The following is a 19815-nucleotide window of genomic DNA, read 5'->3' on the forward strand; positions in this document are numbered from 1 at the left end:
CGAAACTTTACATCAGGCTCAACCTGACGCTGTTGACTGGCTACGGAAGAAGGGCAAACGCTAGAAGAAGTGCCTGCACCATGAATCCACTGCTCCTGGAGACCATCCCCCCCCCTTTGTTGCCCCTGTTGTTGTAGTCTTGTCGTGGTTATTATTGTTGTTGATGATGTCATTCGTTATTGGATAGGACAGAGAGAAATCAAGAGAGGACGGGAAAATAGAGAGGGGTAGAGAAAGACACCTGCAGACCTGCTTCACCACCTGTGAAGCGAAGCCCCTGCAGGTGGGGACCCGGGGGCTCCAACCAGGATCCTTATGTCAGTCCTTGCACTTTGCGCCACTTGCGCTTAACCTGCTGCACTACTGCCCGACCCCCTTGGTTTTTCATAAACATTGAACATTATTCAGAGAGCGTACTTTATTAGTCCTTTCAAAGGGACTAATAAAATAAAAATCATAGTTTTCTCTGGGCAGAGGGCCTTACCAGTGTATCCTGGAACCCTATCTCTCCAGAGCCCTGCCCCACTAGGGAAAGATAAAAACAAACTGGGAATATAGGCCTGCCCATGCCTATGTTCAGCGGAGAAGCAATTACAAAAGCCAGACCTTCCACCTTCTGCACCCCCTAATGATCCTGGGTCCATACTCCTAGAAGGATGAAGAATAGGAAAGCTTTCAGTGGAGGGGATAGGATATGGAACTCTGGACCTTATCTAAGTCAACACAACCAATGTCATCATACCACATTATGCTGCCACTGCCTTTCCTGAGGCAACAGAGGCTCATGTTCAAACCCCAGTCCCACCAGAAGTCGGAGGCCAGAGATTGGTAGCTCTAGTGAAAAAAACAATAATAATAACAACAACAAGGACAACACAGGTGGGGGAAAAAATGGACTCCAGGATCAGTGGATTCATGGTGCAGGCACTGAGCCCCAGCGACAACCCTGGAGGCAAAATAATAATAATATTATTAATAATAATAATACAAAGCAGAACAAATTGTTTAATAATCAGGAGACAAAAGGTAAGAATATAGAAGATGAGTTTTGAGGTGTTCATGTAGAAAGAAGCAAGGAAATATATTTTAGGTATATTCCAAGGGGTGAAGTATCTCATAATGCATAACTATACCCAACATCACCTGGATTTTCTCTCTCTCTCTCTCTCTCTCTATATATATATATATATATATATATATATATATATAATTTAATGTTTTATTATTGGATACAGACAGAGAAATTGAGAGGGGTGAGGGAGATAGAGAGGGAGAGAGACAGAGAGATACCTGCAGCTCTACTTCACCACTTATGAAGTTTACCCCCTACAGGTGGGGACCAGGGGATTGTACCGAGGTCCTTGCACACTGCAGTATGTCCATTTAATCAGGTGTACCACTGCCTGGTCCCTGACTTTCTCTTATAGTATTATTTTTTTCTTTCTCTCTTTTCATATTTATTTACTTATTTATGAGAGAAATAGGAGAGAAAGAGAACTATATATCACTCTGGTACATGTGTTGCTGGGGATATTGAACTCAGGACCTCAAGCTTGAGAGTCCAACACCATATCCATTGTACCACTCCCCGGATCATTGGTTTTTGTTTGTTTTTACTGGTGTACTGCTCAGCTCTGACTTATGGTGATGCTGAGGACTGAACCTGGGACTTCAGATAAAAAAGTCCTTTTGCATAATCATTATACTATCTCCCAGCCCCTCCCATATGGTGTCTTCTAGGAATTTTACAGTTTCATGTTTTATATTTGGTTTAGGACCCATTTGTTAATTTTTTAGTAGGATGACTCAAAAAAGTCTATCTCTTCATTCATTTTTATGTATGTCCAGTTTTTTTCAGTATCATTTGTTGAAGAGAGTATCTTTGCTCCAATGTATTACTTATACTACTTCATCAAGTATCAGTTAATTAAATATATTTTTATTTTTTTATTTTCCCTTTTGTTGTCCTTGTTTATCGTTGTCACTGTTATTATTATTGTTGTTGTTGCTGTCATTGTTGTTGGATAGGACAGAGAGAAATGGAGAGAGGAAGGGAAGACAGAGAGGGGGAAAGAAAGATAGACACCTACAGATCTGCTTCACTGCCTGTGAAGCGACTCCCCTGCAGGTGGGGGCTGGGGGGCTCGAACTGGGATCTTGATGTGGTGTGCTTTCCGCCATGTGCATTTAACCTGCTGCACCACCACCTGGCTCCCCAGCTAATTATACTTATAGATGTCTACTTCTGAGCTCTCTGTTCTGTTCCATTAATCTATTTTGGTCATTCTCTAATCAACATAAACATACTGCAGTCTTTACAATGTACCTATCAACATTATTTGGGCAGGGTCTGTTGTCTCCACACTACGAACCAGGAAACTAAGGCAGACTTGATACAACTGCTGAGAGTCAGCGCAAATATTAGGATCCTATCATGTGATGCTATAGTATGGGAATCACAGGGCACAGGGTCCTAAGCATTTAAGATTACAACAGAAACTGTGTCTGTGACAAAGAAGGGAACAATCATTAGTGTATTTATTTCTCTCTCCAATTTTCCCTCCCAGCAACTGAGCACTGTTCAACTCTGGCTTATTATATGTAGTCTTGGCTCTCCAAGACTGGGAACTTTGGTGCCTCAGACCTGAGAGCCTGTTGCTTAGAACTCCATACTATCTTTCTAGTCTCGCTCTGAGAGGAAGAGGAGAGAGACACAAACTTTCCTAGACCGGGATGGAAGAAGTTTCTTTCTGTCCAGTTAGTCTGGAGCGAAACTCTAACCCACTGCCTTTAATCTGTTAAAGAAGAACCATGTGCCAAATCAGAGGTTTTTCAAACTTTATTTATTCACTCAATCTTTAGCAGTCGTCTCCAACTACCATGACAGATGTACAAAATGTTTTTTTCTGCATTGCCTCTTCTCAGGTTTCGGTGAAGTCCAAGTGCAAATACAAACCACCCGATCCTTCCAGAAAGAAGCATTTCAAGAAGAGCGGACAAGGGTCAGCAAAATAATTCACCTAGGGAGTCCGGCGGTAGCGCAGCGGGTTAAGTGCACATGGCACGAAGCGCAGGGACCAGCGTAAGAATCCTGGTTTGAGCCCCCGGCTCCCCACCTGCAGGAGAGTCGCTTCACAGGCGGTGAAGCAGGTCTGCAGGTGTCTGTCTGTCTCTCCCCCTCTCTGTCTTCCCCTCCTCTCTCCATTTCTCTCTGTCCTATCCAACAACGATGACATCAATAACGGCAATGATAACAACCACAACAATGATGAAAAACAACAAAGGCAATAAAAGGGGGGAAATAGTCTCCAAGAGCAGTGGATTCCTGGTGCAGGCACCAAGCCCCAGCAATAACCCTGGAGGCAAATAAATAAATAATTCATCTAGGAGGTTTGCCATGCATGTGACCCATAACCAAGCCTGGCCTCACCACACTAGAAGAAAACTTGGCTCCTCTCTCTCTCTCTCTCTCTCTCTCTCTCTCTCTCTCTCTCTCTGTCAGCCCAAGACAGTGAAACCCGCAGCCAGACAAAAAAGTTGGGGTGGAGGTGATAGGGTGGGGAAGGAACCACACACTGATACTTGCCTAAAGAGGGACAGTTGGATTTACAAGAGTAGCTTTACTTTCTTCCATGTTCTTTTCCTTCCTTCCTTCCTTCCTTCCTTCCTACCAGAGCACTGATCAACTCTGGTTTGTGGTAATGCTGGGGACTGAATCTAGGACCCTGGAGCCTGTGTCATGAAATTCTTCTTGCATAAACCATTATGCTGTTTTCCCAGCGCTCTTCCATATGCTTTCCAGTCTTACGTTCTGCTCTAATTTACTCAAATCCCATACTCCATATAAACTAGACGTAAGTTTTCCTACGCCACACTTGACATGTAAAATTTGCGCACATGTCCTTTCTTTCCTAGGCTACCACAGAGAAGGTCTGGGGAATTTGGTTGCTTCCAGGGCTTCAGCCCCAAGTCCCGCGCTCGCCCTGTAGAGCTCTTACTATCTCCAAACTCTCTGCGACTGAAGCACCCACTGTCGGAAGGGGTCCTTAGGTGGAGCATCCTGGACCCCACAAGCCGCCGTAGCCTGGGAGTTGCCGGCTCTACAGATGCGGGCTCGCCAGGTGCAAAGGTGACTTGGACAACGCGCGCGACAGTGGCTGGGAGGATCTAGCGTGGCGCCTGAATGGACCGGCGGGACGTCAGTCAGGCTCCGTGGGCGGGGCCCGCTTGTGCCCGCCCCCTGGCCGGGGTATAACTCCCCGCGGGCAGGCGGCTGGGCTAGCGGAGGTGCGCGCCGAGCCAGGGTGAAGACAGGGGTGCGCGGGGCGGGAGCAGCTGCGGCAGGGCCGGAGCCCGGAGCTAGACGGGGCGGGCGGCTGTGGGATGGAGGGCACCCCGCCTGGGCTGCGGGTACTCCGGTTGCATTCATTCCCGAAGGTGTTGCTTCCAACTTGTACCTTCTTGGGAAACTGGGGAAACGTGAGTGTCAGGAGCCCTGAGAGAGATGATCTGGATCCCTTCCTCCTCTCTCCTCAACTTTATTATTGTCTTTATTTATCTAGAACATGGACTTCGCACGTCTCTGCATAGGGCTGCTGCTGCTGCTGCCTCTGGCAGCCGCGCTGGATTTCAGATACCACCACCAGGACGCGATGGAAGCGTATTTGAAGAGTGTTGCCCACAACTACAGTTCCGTCACTCACTTACACAGTATTGGGGAATCTGTGAAAGGTAAGATCGAGGTCTCCTTTACTTTCCAAATCCGCATTTCCCAAACCTCTCACTCCCGCCTACTTCCATCACATGTACCTTGCTGTCCGATGTCTCCAAGCTACTCTGGGGTGGGGGGAGGGACGCCGGTGCTTTGCTTGGTGGCTGCTTTCTGCTTTTGTACAGTGTGTCTTATTTCGTCAGCAGAGTTGTAGGAACGCCTGGGTTTTACTCCACGTCTCTGCTGGCTGCCCTTCAGTGTCTTTGCGCTCTCTGTGCGTCACTGGAGCTGTATGCCTGTGTCCTGGAGGCAGACCCAGGTTGCCTGGGATGTGCACTTTAGTACCTTTTCTATATGAACTTCTGCCAAGGAAATAAGTTTGTCTAGCTCAGGTTTCCCTTTTTGTGGCTTCTTTAAATGTGGTTCAAATTGATCGTATCGTTTTTTCACGTTTCTTTTGTTTCTTTTAAACAAAGTGTAGTTTTCTTTTGTCTTTTACCAGAGCGCTGCTCAGCTCTGGTTTATGGTGGTACTGGGAGATTGAACCAGGGACTTTGGACCCTCAAGCATGAGAGTCTTTTCCCCTAAACATTATGCTGTCTACCCCCCGCCCTCAAAATGTAATTCTTTGGTGAGATTCCTATGACTTGAAAGTTGTGCAAAAATGTGCCTCCGATACTGATTACAGGCTGTTTTTAAATGTCCATTTGAATAAGGATATCACTGGATAATATCTTAGCCGTGATTGGTATTACTCCTAGCATTTTCATGTTTATTATTTGATTGCTTTAATTTAGGACCTGTATATTAACTATATACATGCAGCTGTATATTGTATTAGGTAATCATTTTTAAAAGTGGGGAGTTTGAGTCAGAAAGTATTGAAACTCCTTCAGGTGGCGAATTTTTCTTTTTTATTTTTTAAAGAGAGAGATAGGAGGAGAGAAAGAAAGAACCAGAGCATCATTTTGGTGTATATACTGCCAGAAATTGAATTCAGGGACCTCATGCTTGAGAGTCTAAACCTTTATCCTCTGCACCACCACCTGAACCACCAGATGGTGACTTTTTCTTTTTTTAATAACCAGGATTGGCATTCAGATTGTTCAACTTCAAGGCATTTATAAGACAAAACAAATTAACTTAATTAGATAAGTAGACTTTTTTAAAATGTACTTATTAATTAGAGAAAGGAAAGTATTACTCTAGCATATGTGATGCTGGGGACTGTTGTTAAAATTTCGTAGGCTCTTGCCGGGCGGGTCTAGCTTCACTGCGGGTAACAGAGACGCGGAGACAATGGCTGGGCAGGGCAGCTGTATTTCTTTATTCAGGAACAACGATTCATAAACTAAGACAAACTAATCACCAAACAGAACTCTGCTCTCTCTTTGCGGTGGTGTAAGCACTCTCTCTTTTTCTCTCGAACTCAGGAACCCTCTCCCTTACTCTCGAACTCAGGAACTCTGGAACTCTCTTACTGGGGAACCCTCTGAAACTCTGGCACTCTGGAACTCTGGCGGGTTTCGTCCGGCCGGGCCAAGCGGGCCAGCGAAATTAACAGGACTGATGCAATTGGTGGGGGAGGGCTAGAACAAACCAATGTAAAGGATACGACAGGGGACTGAATTCAGGGCTTTCAAGTCAGGCACAGTATCAGTTGTTAATATCCTGGGCCACCAGATATTATTATTATTGTTGTTGTTGTTGTTGCTATTATTTTTAATCATCTCTATTTATTGGATAGAGACAGTCAGAAACTGAGAGGGGTGGGGGTGATAGAGAGGGAGAAAGACAGAGACATCTGCAGACCTGTGTTACCACTCTTGAAGCTTTCCTTCTGTGGGTGGGGGCTGGGGCCTCGAACCTGGGTCTTTGTGCAATACATCACTTGTGCTCAACCAGGTGCACCAATTTTTTAAAATTTTATTTATTTAAATTTTTTAATTTTTTAAAATTTATTTATTTTTATTTATTTACATTTTTTAAATTTTATTTATTTTCTCTTTTGTTGCCCTTGTTGTCTTTTTATTGTTGTTGTGGTTATTATTGTTGCTGTTATTGATGTCGTTGTTAGATAAGACAGAGAGAAATGAAGAGAGAAGGGAAAGACAGAGAGGGGGAGAGAAAGATAGACACCTGCAGACCTGATTCACTGCTTGTGAAGTGACACCCCTGCAGGTGGGAAGCCGGGGGCTGGAACCGGGATCCTTACTCTGGTCGGTTCGCTTTGTGCCACGTGCACTTAACCCGCTGCGCTACCGCGGACTCCCAATCTTTCCTTTTAAAATGGAATGCTGACCTAGGGAGACAGCATACTGGTTATTCAAAAGACTTTCATGCCTGATGCTCTGAGCTCCCAGGTTCAATCCCCAGGAACACCATAAACTAGAGCTGAGCAGTGCTCTGGGGTGTCTCTCTCTGTATCTCTCATTAAAAAAGTAAGTAAAATATTTTTAAAAAGAAAATGTAATACTTAAATCAAAAGTTTTGTCAAATTTATGCAATTTGGATTGCAACTCTTTATAATGTGTGTTCAAACTCAACCTGGATTTTTATTCTGAACTTGTAAACCAACTGGAAATCTTTAATCAGCCATATTCCTAATCATTTCCCAATGGTTTTTATATTAAGTATTACATGAATTTCCTTATGTATAATGCTTACATGTGGGCCTAGGTGTGTAATGGTGCCTTTATTTTTTATTTATTTATTTTTTAATATTTATTTTATTTATTTATTCCCTTTTGTTGCCCTTGTTGTTTTATTGTTGTAGTTATTATTGTTGTTGTCGTTGTTGGATAGGACAGAGAGAAATGGAGAGAGGAGGGGAAGACAGAGAGGAGGAGAGAAAGATAGACACCTGCAGACCTGCTTCACTGCCTGTGAAGCGACTCCTCTGCAGGTGGGGAGCCGGGTTCGAACCGGGATCCTTATGCCGGTCCTTGTGCTTTGCGCCACCTGCACTTAACCCGCTGTGCTACAGCCCGACTCCCGGTGCCTTTATTTTTAAGCAGCAAGCAGCATTGCCAAAGAGTCAGTGCCAAACTTACTCTATAATCTAAAATTATGGAGGTTGGATGTGTAAGAAATCAGCATACATATTTAGCCTTTTAAAACTGTTTTCCCTAGGGCTAGAAAAGAGCACTTTAAATAGATCTGAGGATACTAATTATATTAATAAAGGAAATAGAGAACACAACCAGTTTGAGTTATTATTCTGTCATCATTTAAACCACAAAATGATGAGGATGTTGTTAATTGCAAGTACTAATGATTTAGAAGGTTTTTGTGTTTTCAAGCACAGAGTGCTTGTGAAAGAAGATAGAAGACACTCTTAATGTCAAGCAGCTACTCTTATCTACTACACTATATCAAGCCACAGCAGCAGTGGAAGTGAGCAGGCTTCTTTTTCTTTCTTCTTTATTTTTTATCTTATATGCACTCTTGTAGATAGTAAAGGTTAGAAGAGTTGTGTAAAAATCAAATGAAATCCACCACTAGTGGTCAAATGCTTATAGTAAGTATATTATTCTGAGTAATTGCTTTCTTATTACAATTCTCATTTTTCAGTGTTTAGTTTTGAAGTCACTGAAACCCACACCAAAGTTGATCACACATAAATCCTTCACCTGGATTCTGCCATAGTAGACCATATTTTAGTTGAGCCTTGGAGAAAAACTCCACTACCTCAAGTTCAATTGTCAGCACTTTTGAGCTGTTTCTTTTCTTTTGCCTAAGATTTTCTTTACTGACAACTGACTTGAGAAAAAGCAAGAAAAGAATAGTGTTTGTTGATTCATTCCTGTCTTGTCTCTTTGTCAACCTTTACTTTCTGTAAACAAGGAATATTACAATGGAAAGTGAGTGGGTAATAAAAATCTCTTACCAAGTGCTTTTCATTTATTAGGTGTTTTAATACATTATTAGATCAGTCAGGGTAAACTTTTATCTTCTTACAGAGCCCCTGAGAAGTTAACATGCCGAAAGCCACACAGGTACTAGAGTGAGGGGTCATATTCAGTCTACATCTCCCCCAAGTACATTTCTTTTCTTTAGATGCTATTTATTTATTGGATAGAGACAGAAATTGAGAGGGGAAGGGGAGATAGGAAGAGAGAAGGAGAGACACCTGCAGCCCTACTTCACCACTCCTGAAGTTTCCCCCTTGCAGGTGCTTGAACCTGGGTCCTTGCACATAGTGACCTGTGTACTCAGCTAGGTACACCACTGCCCAGTCCCTTCTTTGAGTTCCTTCCTTCTTTCCTTCCTTCCTTGCTCCTTCCCTCCCTCCCTTCCTTCCTTCCTTCCTGCCTTCCTTTTTACATCAGAGCATTGTTCAGCTCTGGTTTATGTTAGTTAGATTTGAACCCAAGGCTGCATTATGCTGTCTCTCTTTTTTTAGAACTTTTTTATTTATTTACTTTTATTGCCTTTATTTATTGGATAGAGACAGCTGGAAATCTAGAGGGAAGGGGAAGATAGAGAGGGAGAGAGACAGAGAGACACCTACAGCACTGCTTCACCACTTGTGAAGTTTTCCCCCTGCAGGTGTGGACTTGGGACTTGAACCTGGGTCATTGCACATTGTAACATGTGCGCTAACCAGGTGCACCACCACCCTATTATGCTATCTCTCCCACCCACATTTCTTTCCTTTGTAAAGAAGTAGCTTGTTGTTGATATAAATGATTGCATTGATACTGAGGCTGTAGTTGGAGGGTTTCAGAATCAAGGTTTGGGCATATTTGATCAGAAAGTTAAGTTTCTGCCAAGGATTTAGAGCTGTATTGTTCAATACAGTAGCTACTAGGCACTTGGCTAATGTATCAGAGTGATGTCTGGTTCTTTCTCTCTCTCCACCTGTCTTTCTCATGAATGAATAAATAAATTCTTTAAAAAAGAAAGAAAAAAGAGAAATAGAGGGAGAAAACTGTATGAACTGCTAAACTCTGGATTATGTTGGTGCTGGGGATTGAACCTGAGGGGCCATCAGTATGCAAATCCTATGTGCTATCTTCCCAGCCCATCCATCAGCAGCAATCAACCTTTCTTTCTTTTTTTTTTTTTGCCACTAGAGTTATCACTGGGACCCAGTGCCACATGGCTCCCAGCAGCCCTTCCTTCCTTCCTCCCTCCCTTCCTTCCTTCCTCCCTCCCTCCTTCCCTTCCCTTTCCTTTCCCTTCCCTTCCCTTCCCTTTCCTTTCCTTTCCTTTCCTTTCCTTTCCTTTCCTTTCCTTTCCTTTCCTTTCCTTCCTTCCTTCCTTCCTTCCTTCCTTCCTTCCTTCCTTTCATTTCATAGGACAGATAGAAATTGAGAAGGGAGAGGAGATAGAGAGGGAGAGAGAAAGATAGTCAATGCTTCTTCCCCCTCCACCACAGTAATCTTTTAAGACACAAAGGTCAGTATTTATGACTAGTATACACTTCAGGCAAATCAAATATTTAAAAAAAAACTTAGTAATTTATTTTTTGGAAATGTATTTCTGATAGAGTTAACATATCCTAAATAGCATCATTTATTTATGTAGTGCTTACTATGTGCCAGACATTGCTCTAACAAACCTTAGGCTGAACAGCTACAGCATAGAGAATCTAATTTGAATTTAGGATTTGAATTTTAGTCAAAGCCTGTGCTTTGACAACTTCTGCTATCTTAGCTATGAGGATGTTCACTGTGGCATTACTTAAGCAACAAAAAATTATAAATATACCAAACATTTATCAGTGGGGTTAAGTTAAATAAACAATAGTACACCCACAGATAAGACATAAAGCAGGCATTAAGTTTTAGAACAAACAAGATACTTGGCTGAGTGTGGGGTTGACTAGGAGACTCCAGTCTACCAAATGTTTCCTTTAGGTGGTGAGACTAGAATTTTCTTCTTGGTACTTTGCTGTATCTTTTAAGTTTGCTAAAGGAAATTGAATTCCTTTTACACTTGGAAGTAATTATTACTAATAAATTTCTCTCTAGATTAACATAGCCCAACAAAATATAATGCAAGTCTTACATTAAGGAGATAGTCTACTAGCCATAACCACACTAACAAAAATTTAAAAGCCCTGTCACAACAATCCTATAAATCAACATTTCTTCAAAATGTTAGCTATTTGGACCCCACAGGCAGGAGGGAAGCTTCATGACAGTGAGATAAAGTAGTGCTGCAGGTCTGTCTCTCTCTCAATTTCTATCTCTATCAAAAAGAAAGTGAGAGAGAAGGGGCTCAGGCAGTAGCGCAAAAGGTTAAGCTTACATGGAAGGACCCGATTAAGGATCCTGGTTAGAGTCCCCAGCTCCCCACCTGTAGGGGATCGATTCACGAGCGGTGAAGCAGGTCTGCAGGTGTCTATCTTTCTCTCTCCCTCTGTCTTCCCTTTCTCTCTCGATTTCTCTCTATCCACATCAGTGACATCAATAACAACAATAATAATAACCACAACAACAATAAAACAACAAGGGCAACAAGGGGGAAAAAACTACCCTCCAGGAGCAGTGGATTCGTGGTACAGGCACTGAGCCCCAGCAATAACCCTGGAGGCAAAAAAAGAAAGAAAATGAGAGAGAGAGAGAGAGAGACAGACAGACAGAAATAAATGGCTGCTGGGAGCAATGGATTCATCATGTAGTCATCAAGCCCTAGCAATGACCCTGATGGCAATTAAGAAAAAAAGTGATCTAAATGTTTTATATATATATATATGTTTAAATATTTTTATTTATTTTATTATTGGATAGAGACAGAGAGAATTGAGAGGGGAGGGGAAGATAGTTAAAGAAACACACATTTGCAGCCCTGATTCACCACTCATGAAGCTTTCTCCCTGCAGGTGGGGGACCAGGGACTTGAACCTGGGTCCTTATGTATTGTAATGTGTGCCCTTAACCAGGTATGCCACCTTCTGGCCCCTGATCTGAATGGTTTAAATAAAAAAGGAAAATTCATTTTAAATGTTCATTTAATCTGTGCATTTCATCATGTAGTCAGTTAAAAATATTATTAATGGAATACTATATTTTTTGGATTTAAAGTCATTTTTAGCAATTTCAGTTCGGTCTAGTCACATTTCAGTGGCTAGATACATGTGCTGCCGGGGACTGAACTCAGGACCTCATTGTTGAGAATTCATTGCTTTGTCCACTGTGCCACCTCCAGAACTACTATTTCTCTTTCTTATAAAAATAAATCCTGTTTTAAAGAGATTACTGTAGTATTTGTTAAAATACACAGATTTTCTGCTATGTAAGTTTTTTTTTTTAATTATCTTTATTCATTGCATAGAGATAGCCAGAAATTGACAGGGTTGAGGAAGATAGAGAGGGAGAGAAACACCCACAGCCCTGCTTCACTTCTCGTGAAGCTTCCCCCCTGCAAGTGGAGACTGGGGACTCAAACCTTTGTCCTGTAATGTGCCATAAATCTTTTAAAATTTACTGAGAGGGTAGGTCTTAATGCTTTTTTGTAATAATGGTAATAACATTAATGTTAGGTTACTATATGACAACAGTCTTGTGAATCATTTCCCCCAGTAAAGTGACTTAATAAAGAAAAATAGATTTTTATAGTATCAATTTCACATTATGTTTAAATATAAAGGAAATTTTATTTATTTATTATTTTTTAACCAGAGCACTGTTCAGCTCTGGTTTATGGTGGTGTGGAGGATTGAACCTGGGACTTTGGAGCCTCAGGCATGAGAGTCTGTTTGCATAACCATTATGCTGTCTACTTTCCACCCTAAAAATAAAGGAAATTTGTTTCTCATGCTTTTTCCCCAAGAACTCTTTTTCTTTTCAAGTCATTTTTTAAATTTGTGATTAATAGTGTTTTATAAGATTGTAAGATTACAGGGAATAATTTCACACCACAGCCACCCCCAGAGTTCTCTGCCACACTCACCTTTTGATAACCGCTTGTTCATATTCATTCAACGTGTTTGTTGAATTCTGTCAGTAGGCTTCTTATCAATGCTCAAAATTCTCCTTAGAATGGGCTTAGATGCCTACCTCAGAGAGGCATGTTCTGTGATCACACATACCATTTTGTGTATGTGTGTGTGACTTAATGATTTACAAAGTTATAAGATAATAGGGGTATATTTCCACACTGTTCCATCACCAGAGTTTTGTAATCCCATTCCCTCCAAGGAAGCTGCAATAGTTCTTTCTCCCAGGGTTGCAGATAGGGGTTGGCGGTTATTTCTAAAACTCTTGTCTATATGTGTACATATTTGCCCTTTTTTTTTTTTTCCTCCAGGGTTATTGCTGGGCTCGGTGCCTGTACCAGGAATCCACCTCTCCTGGAGGCCATTTTTTTCCACCTTTTGTTGCCCTTGTTGTTGTAGCCTCGTTGTGATTATTATTAATACCATTGTTGATGTTGTTCGTTGTTGGATAGGACAGAGAGAAATGGAGAGAGGAGGGGAAGACAGAGAGGGGGAGAGAAAGACACCTGCAGACCTGCTTCACCGCCCGTGAAGCGACTCCCCTGCAGGTGGGGAGCCAGGGGCTCGAACCGGGATCCTTACGGTGGTCCTTGTGCTTTGCGCCACGTGCGCTTAACCCACTGCGCCACTGCCCGATGCCCCCCCCCTTTGTTTTTTCTATGGTCCTGCCTTCTCTTCCTTTCTAAGTCACACCTACAACTATTAACTACTTCCAACTGTCATTCCTTTTTCCCCTCTTCTCTCTCTGAATTGGAGTTCTGAACCTTCTAGTCATCTTCCCCTAAGATTACTCCCCCTTTGAGAGTATAGGCCAAGATTATTTTTGGAGTAGAAAGGGTAGAAGTTTTAGCTTCCATAATTGCTTCTCTGCTGGACATGGGTGTTGGCAGGTCGATCCATAGTCTCAGCCTGTTTCTCACGTGTGATCTATAAAAGCAGTTTGCTTGAGATCTTCCGTAAATTGTTTTCTGTGAAGCCGATATTGGCATAATGAGGACTAAGTATCAAGAAAATGACTAAAATCCAAGGATTTTAACGGTAATGCATGATGTGTTTGTGATTTAAAGTTTTATTGGTTTGGCAGCCTTTCCTTTAACCTGAGATATGAAGTCCTTTTCTGAAATAATTGGTGAATTACCAGCACTACTTTATCACTGCTTTTTAAAATTTATTTATTTATTTATTTATTCCCTTTTGTTGCCCTTCTTGTTTTACTGTTGTAGTTACTATTATTATTGATGTCCTTGTTGTTGGATAGGACAGAGAGAACTGGAGAGAGGAGGGGAAGACAGGGAGGGGTAGAGAAAGATAGACTGCTTGTGAAGCGACTCCCCTGCAGGTGGAGAGCCGGGACTCCAACTGGGATCCTTACCCCAGTCCTTGTGCTTTGCGCCACCTGCGCTTAACCCGCTGAGCTACAGCCCAACTCGCTTATTATTATTATTCAACAGAGAGAAACTGAGAGGGAGGGGAGATAGATTGGAAGAGAGGGGTGCCGGCCATGGCGCACCTGGATAAGCGCACATAGGTGTGGAAGGACCTTCTCAAGCATCTAGGTTCAAGCCCTCCATCACCACCTGCAGCAGTGAGGCAGGTCTACAGGTGCGTCTCTATCTACTCCTCCCTTCTCAGTTTCTCTCTGTCCTGTAGAATAAAAAAGAAAGAAAAAGAAAAAAAGGGGTGGGCTGGCTGCCAGGAGCAGTGGACTGGTAGTGCCAGCACGGAGCCCCAGCAATAACCCTGAAGGCAGAGAGAAAGACAGAGACCTGCAGACCTGCTTCAACACTTATGAAGCATTCTGGCTGCAGGTGAGGAGCAGAGTCTGGAACCAGGGTCCTTGTGCATAGTACTGTGTGTGCTTAATCGGGTGCACCACCACTCAGCCCCCTGCCCCCTTGATTGTTCTTAAAAATAACAATTACGGGGAGTCGGGCAGTAGCGCAGTGGGTTAAGCACACATGGCGCAAAGCGCAGGGGCCAGAGTAAGGATCCCGGTTCAAGCCCCCAGCTACCCATCTGCAGGGGAGTCGCTTCACAAGCAGTGAAGCAGGTCTGCAGGTGTCTATCTTTCTCTCCCCCTCCCTGTCTTTTCCTCCTCTCTCCATTTCTCTCTGTCCTATCTAACAATGATATCAATAACAACAACAATAATAACTACAACAATAAAACAACAAGGGCAACAAAAGGGAATAAATAAATATTTTTAAGATCTTAAAAAAATAAAAATAAATAACAATTATGGGTGGGGGTAGATAGCATAATGGTTCTGCAAAGAGACTCTTGATGCCTGCAGCTCCGAAGTCCCAGGTTCAGTTCCCTGCACCACCATAAGCCAGAGTTGAGCAGGGCTCTGGTTAATAAAATAAATAAATAAAATAACAATTATGTCCAACATCAAGTGAGCTTTAGTTTTGCCTGGTATGTCACACACCCACACACACAATACTTGATCATTATAGTATTTACATGAGAAGAATTCAGATTAAAATTAATTTTTCATGGTTAGGGATGATTGGAACTGAAGTCTGTCTTGTACCAAATATGGAACTCTGTAGTGATTGGAGTTTGCATAGTGCATAAGACTTCAAACCCTCAAGCACAAGGTCTGTTTCTGGTATCACATGTGCCAGAGTGATTCTCTAGTTCTCTTTCCTTCTCCTCTCTTCTCTCTCTCTCTCATAAATACATAAATATCTTAAAAACAAAATAAAAACTCTTTGATGTGGAGAAATGTTTTCCAGTTATCTTTTTTCTCCATTCTTGTCCTTATAACTTCCTTCATATCTTCTGCACCTTGCCATCTAAAAAAGTTGATTACCCAAGAGATAAAAATAAAAAGTTATACGGGCCAGGCAGTGGTGCACCTGGTTAAGTGCTCACATTACAGTGAGCCAAGGACCCAGGTTCAAGCCCCTGGTCGCCACAAGCAGAGGGAAAGCTTCACGGGTGGTGAAGCAGGGTTGGTTAGAGGTGTCTCTTTGTTTCTCTCCCTCTCTGCCTCTCCCTCCCCCTCTCAATTTCTCTCTGTCACTAATAATAAATAAAAATATTAAAAATAAGTTATTATCCAAGAGAAGAACTGCATTAGATTTTTTTTTTTTTTAGTGTGCTGAGTGATCTATTTCCTTGACTCATTTCACCCCACCATTTTTTTTTTCATATTTAGGTTTATCCAAACTGGTTTGAATTCCATGCTTTGGTTTAGAATTAATTTTTTCCTGTATGCCCAAACTTTGGTTAGGAAGCAAAAGGAGAAGGTTGAGATTGTGTTTCATATTCTTTTGAGACATCCAGTCACTGAACTACTGACTCCTGAGTTGAGATCAGTGATTCTCATTAGGAGCAGTACTGCCCCCTAGGGAGGAATTTTAGAAATGAGGGAGGTGTAGGACATAATTTATAAATCTTCTTCAGAATAAGAGCCCTCCTAATTTTGTCAGCAGTACTCAGAATAGTCAAGCATAGTGAAAAGATTGTCCCCCATATACTAACACCTTCCATAGGTAAAATACCAGGCTACAGTTATCTGAGCCTAAAACCAAATTACTTTTTTTTAAAAAAAACTTTCCCTCACAGTTTTAATATACACTGAGTAGTTATGTAAGTAGGTAAATTGAGGGGGGAAAATATATTTTGTTTTGCTTGGCACTTGATCGAGAGATGCATCATATGCTCAAAACTCAACACCGATAACTACACAGTCAGCATTTGTAATAGATGCATGGTGGCTAATCATTGTAACTCAAATATAAGCACAGTATTAGAGCTGAGAGATAATGATTGCCCTTAATATCAGCTCTGGAGAGATAGCTCACTGGGTAGGGTGCCTGCCTTCCTCAACAAACAGCCCAGGTTATAGCCCTAGGACCACATGGGAGATGTTATGGTATTTGGCGCTGTGATGTCTATATGAGTGGGGGGGGGGGAAGTAGCATGGAATAGTTAAAAGAAAATTCTTATCTAGTGATTTAAAATAACTGATATATATATATATATGTGTGTGTGTGTGTGTGTGTGTTTTGGTTTTTTTTTTGCCACCAGGGTTACTGCTGGGGCTTGGTGCCTGCACTATGAATCCACTACTCCTGGAGGCTTTTTATTTTCCCCTTTTGTTGCCCTTGTTGTTTAATCATTGTTGTAGTTATTATTGTTGTTGGCTAGGACAGAGAGAAACCAAGAGAGGAGGGAAAGACAGAGGTGGGAGAGAAAGATAGATACCTGCAGACCTGCTTCAACACTTGTGAGGTGACCCCCCCCCCCCCGCAGGTGGGGAAGCTGGAGGCTCGAACCCAAATCCTTACTAAGGCCTTTGCACTTTGCACCATGTGCGCTTAACCCTCTGCGCTACCACCCAATCCCCAACAACCGGTATTCTTCCAAACTCCCTAGCAACTCAATATGATATAATATGGTAGCTTGCTGAGAGGTTAGAAAATCCTAAATAATCTTGTGTTCAAAGAGATGTGAGTTACACATTAAAAATGTTTCCTCCTCCCTGTTACAGGAGGATTGCTGCACACTAGATATTTAAAAAGTACAAATTAAAAGGTACAAAATTCAATAGGTCTGAGTAGTGGTGGGGGGTGGGAGAGAGAATATTTAAATATACACTCATCCCACCAGTCTTAGCTGGAGGCTGTGGTCCCCACTGCAGACTTATCTTGAACCTACCCAGAGCTAAGAAGAACAAACAGCCTTCACATACCGCTTTGTGTATTCAAGGGACTTATTTTATCATGGAGCTCAACCTATGTTAACCTTTCTACCTGTTTTTTTTTTTTTTTTAAAGTTTGAATTAGCTGCATGCCTAGTTTTTTGTTTTTGGCTTTTGTTATTGTTGTTTTACTGTCTGAGAGGAAGCTTGCTGAGGAAACTAGAACCATCCTTTTAAGGAGCACAGCTCAGGTTACATGAACAATTGTCAGAAAACTAAGAGTCTTTCAGCACAAAAGACATAAGTACATAATGTTATTCTTCAGAGAGAGGCTGAAATACTGGGGAACATTTTTATCATTTGTTCTATTTTGAGGTTTAGTTCAAAATGTTTGATTCTCAACCTGAGCTCTAATAAGCTCTGTGTGATGTTGTTGCCAGGAATTGAACCTGGAGTCTCAGACATGAAAGCCAGGTGTGAACAATGCTGTACTATGGAGCCAGCAAAATAACTCACTTGGGTAAGCTCCTGATTTGTTGTGTGAGCCAGGTCCCCATCACATTAAAGGAAGTGTCATTATTACGGTTTCTTCCCTCTCTCCCTCTCTTTCTATCTGAAAAAGTCAACCAAGAGCAATGAAGCCCTGGAGATGACCACTAAAACAAAACAAAACCAAATCCCATGCTAGCTGCCTCACCAGGAAATCTGTTTTAGTTCCAGGGGCAGAGTTGGTGTCTTCAGCCTCTTTTCCTGAGCATCTTCCAGTAGTTTTTTTTTGTTGTTATTGTTTTTTAACTAACCTTCATCTGGAAGCCAGAGTCCAGGCCTGGTTCATTCTTATATCCTAAACCCCAATATTTTGCATATTACAGGTGTGAGGCATGATAATGAAACACAAACGGGCTTCTACATAGTATAGTATAATCTTTTACTGTATAATTGTACACAATATATCTTAATGTTTTATCTAGTTATGCTATATGTAACTAAATCAAATTTTCCTACAGTGTAATTTTTTTCTGTGCTAAAAATTGTTTTATGTTAACTAATATGGAAACTACTTACCTCCATATACCATAGCATAAGAAAGTTTCTGGAATGTAGAAAGAGGCAGCAGGGAAGTTAGTGCTTTTCAGGTAGTAAACAGAGTATATGAACTATTCACTAACAAGCTAAAGCTAAAGTGATTTTTGTGCTACTCCCACCCTTTTCTTGACTCCCCAAACATTAACTAGACATCTGTTAGAAAAAAGAGTGAATATAGGCTATATATATTTATAGGAATATAAATATATATTTATATCCTATAAGAATATAGTATATATATTTATTTAACTAAATACCCATAAAGGAAATTATATATATATATATATATGTATATATATATATATGCCTATATAAAGGATATATATACCTTTATATAGATACCTATATATATCTCCTTTATAGGTATTTATTTATTCCCTAACTGTTGTTGGGAGCCAAATGTGAACACCCGGTAACAGGTGGTGAGTTCAGGATCTCAACATGTGGCAATTCTACAAAAGTTTTCCTATTATTTTTTAATTAGATTTATATAAACCTTAACACCAGATGGACATGGAATTAAATTTCAGATAAAGGCTGCTCAATTAAAACTTAATCCCTCCCACCACACCACCCCCCAATAAGGGACTCAGATGAATGATTTGACTGTACTAGAGATAAGTCTAGTTGATTTAACATTAGTAATAAATTCTCTTTTGTCTATGGAGAGACAAAAATAAATTGAGAAATACCATATCCTACCTATAACAAACACTTAACTGAGCTTGGTCATCTTTGGAGTTTTTAGAACAATACACTTCCGTGCAGGCTTTTTTTTTTTTTAATTATCTTTATTTATTTATTGGATAGAAATAGCCAGAAATCAAGAGGGAAAGGAGGTGATAGAGAAGAAGAGGGCTCTGAAGTCCCAGGTTCAACCCCCTGAACCACCATAAGCCAGAGCTGGTAAGAAAAAAAGGGGGGGCAGGCAGTAGTGCAGCGGGCTAAGTGCACTTGGTGCAAAGCGCAAGGACCAGCATCAGGATCCTGGTTCAAGCCCCCGACTCCCCACTTGCAGGGGGGTTGCTTCACAAGCAGTGAAGCAGGTCTGCAGGTATCTATCTTTCTCTCCCCCTCTCTGTCTTCCCTCCTCCCTCCATTTCTCTCTGTCCTATCCAACAACAATAATAACAACTACAATAATAATAATTTTAAAAGCAAGGTGAAAAAATAGCCTCCAAGAGCAGTGGATTCGTAGTACAGGCACTGAGCCAGAGCCCCAGCAATAACCCTGGAGGTAAAAAAAAAAAAAAAAAAATTTAAATTAAATTTTTAAAAAACTGAACTTGTTCGCTAGTATACTACCAGCTCCTAGAAGAGTGTTTCTTCTACCTTGAGGGCTCAATACATATTTATTAAAAGAGAGAGAGAGGAGGAGAGAGATAAAGAGAGATACCTGCAGCACTGCTTCACCAC

At 41.5% G+C, this 19815-nt stretch overlaps 1 protein-coding gene across 1 annotated transcript in view; it reads left to right on the forward strand.

The window, feature by feature from the left end:
* The first annotated feature begins 4316 nt into the window (after positions 1-4316).
* CPM (carboxypeptidase M) overlaps positions 4317-19815 on the forward strand; it is a 79413-nt gene continuing 63914 nt past the window's right edge. Inside the window, exons 1-2 of the mRNA XM_060194971.1 lie at positions 4317-4479; positions 4563-4731. Coding sequence (XP_060050954.1) covers positions 4384-4479; positions 4563-4731 — 265 coding nt within the window. The 5' untranslated portion in view covers positions 4317-4383. The remainder of the gene's footprint in view (positions 4480-4562; positions 4732-19815) is intronic.

This window comes from Erinaceus europaeus, chromosome 7, assembly GCF_950295315.1.
Source record: "Erinaceus europaeus chromosome 7, mEriEur2.1, whole genome shotgun sequence".
Taxonomy (NCBI): Eukaryota; Metazoa; Chordata; class Mammalia; order Eulipotyphla; family Erinaceidae; genus Erinaceus; species Erinaceus europaeus.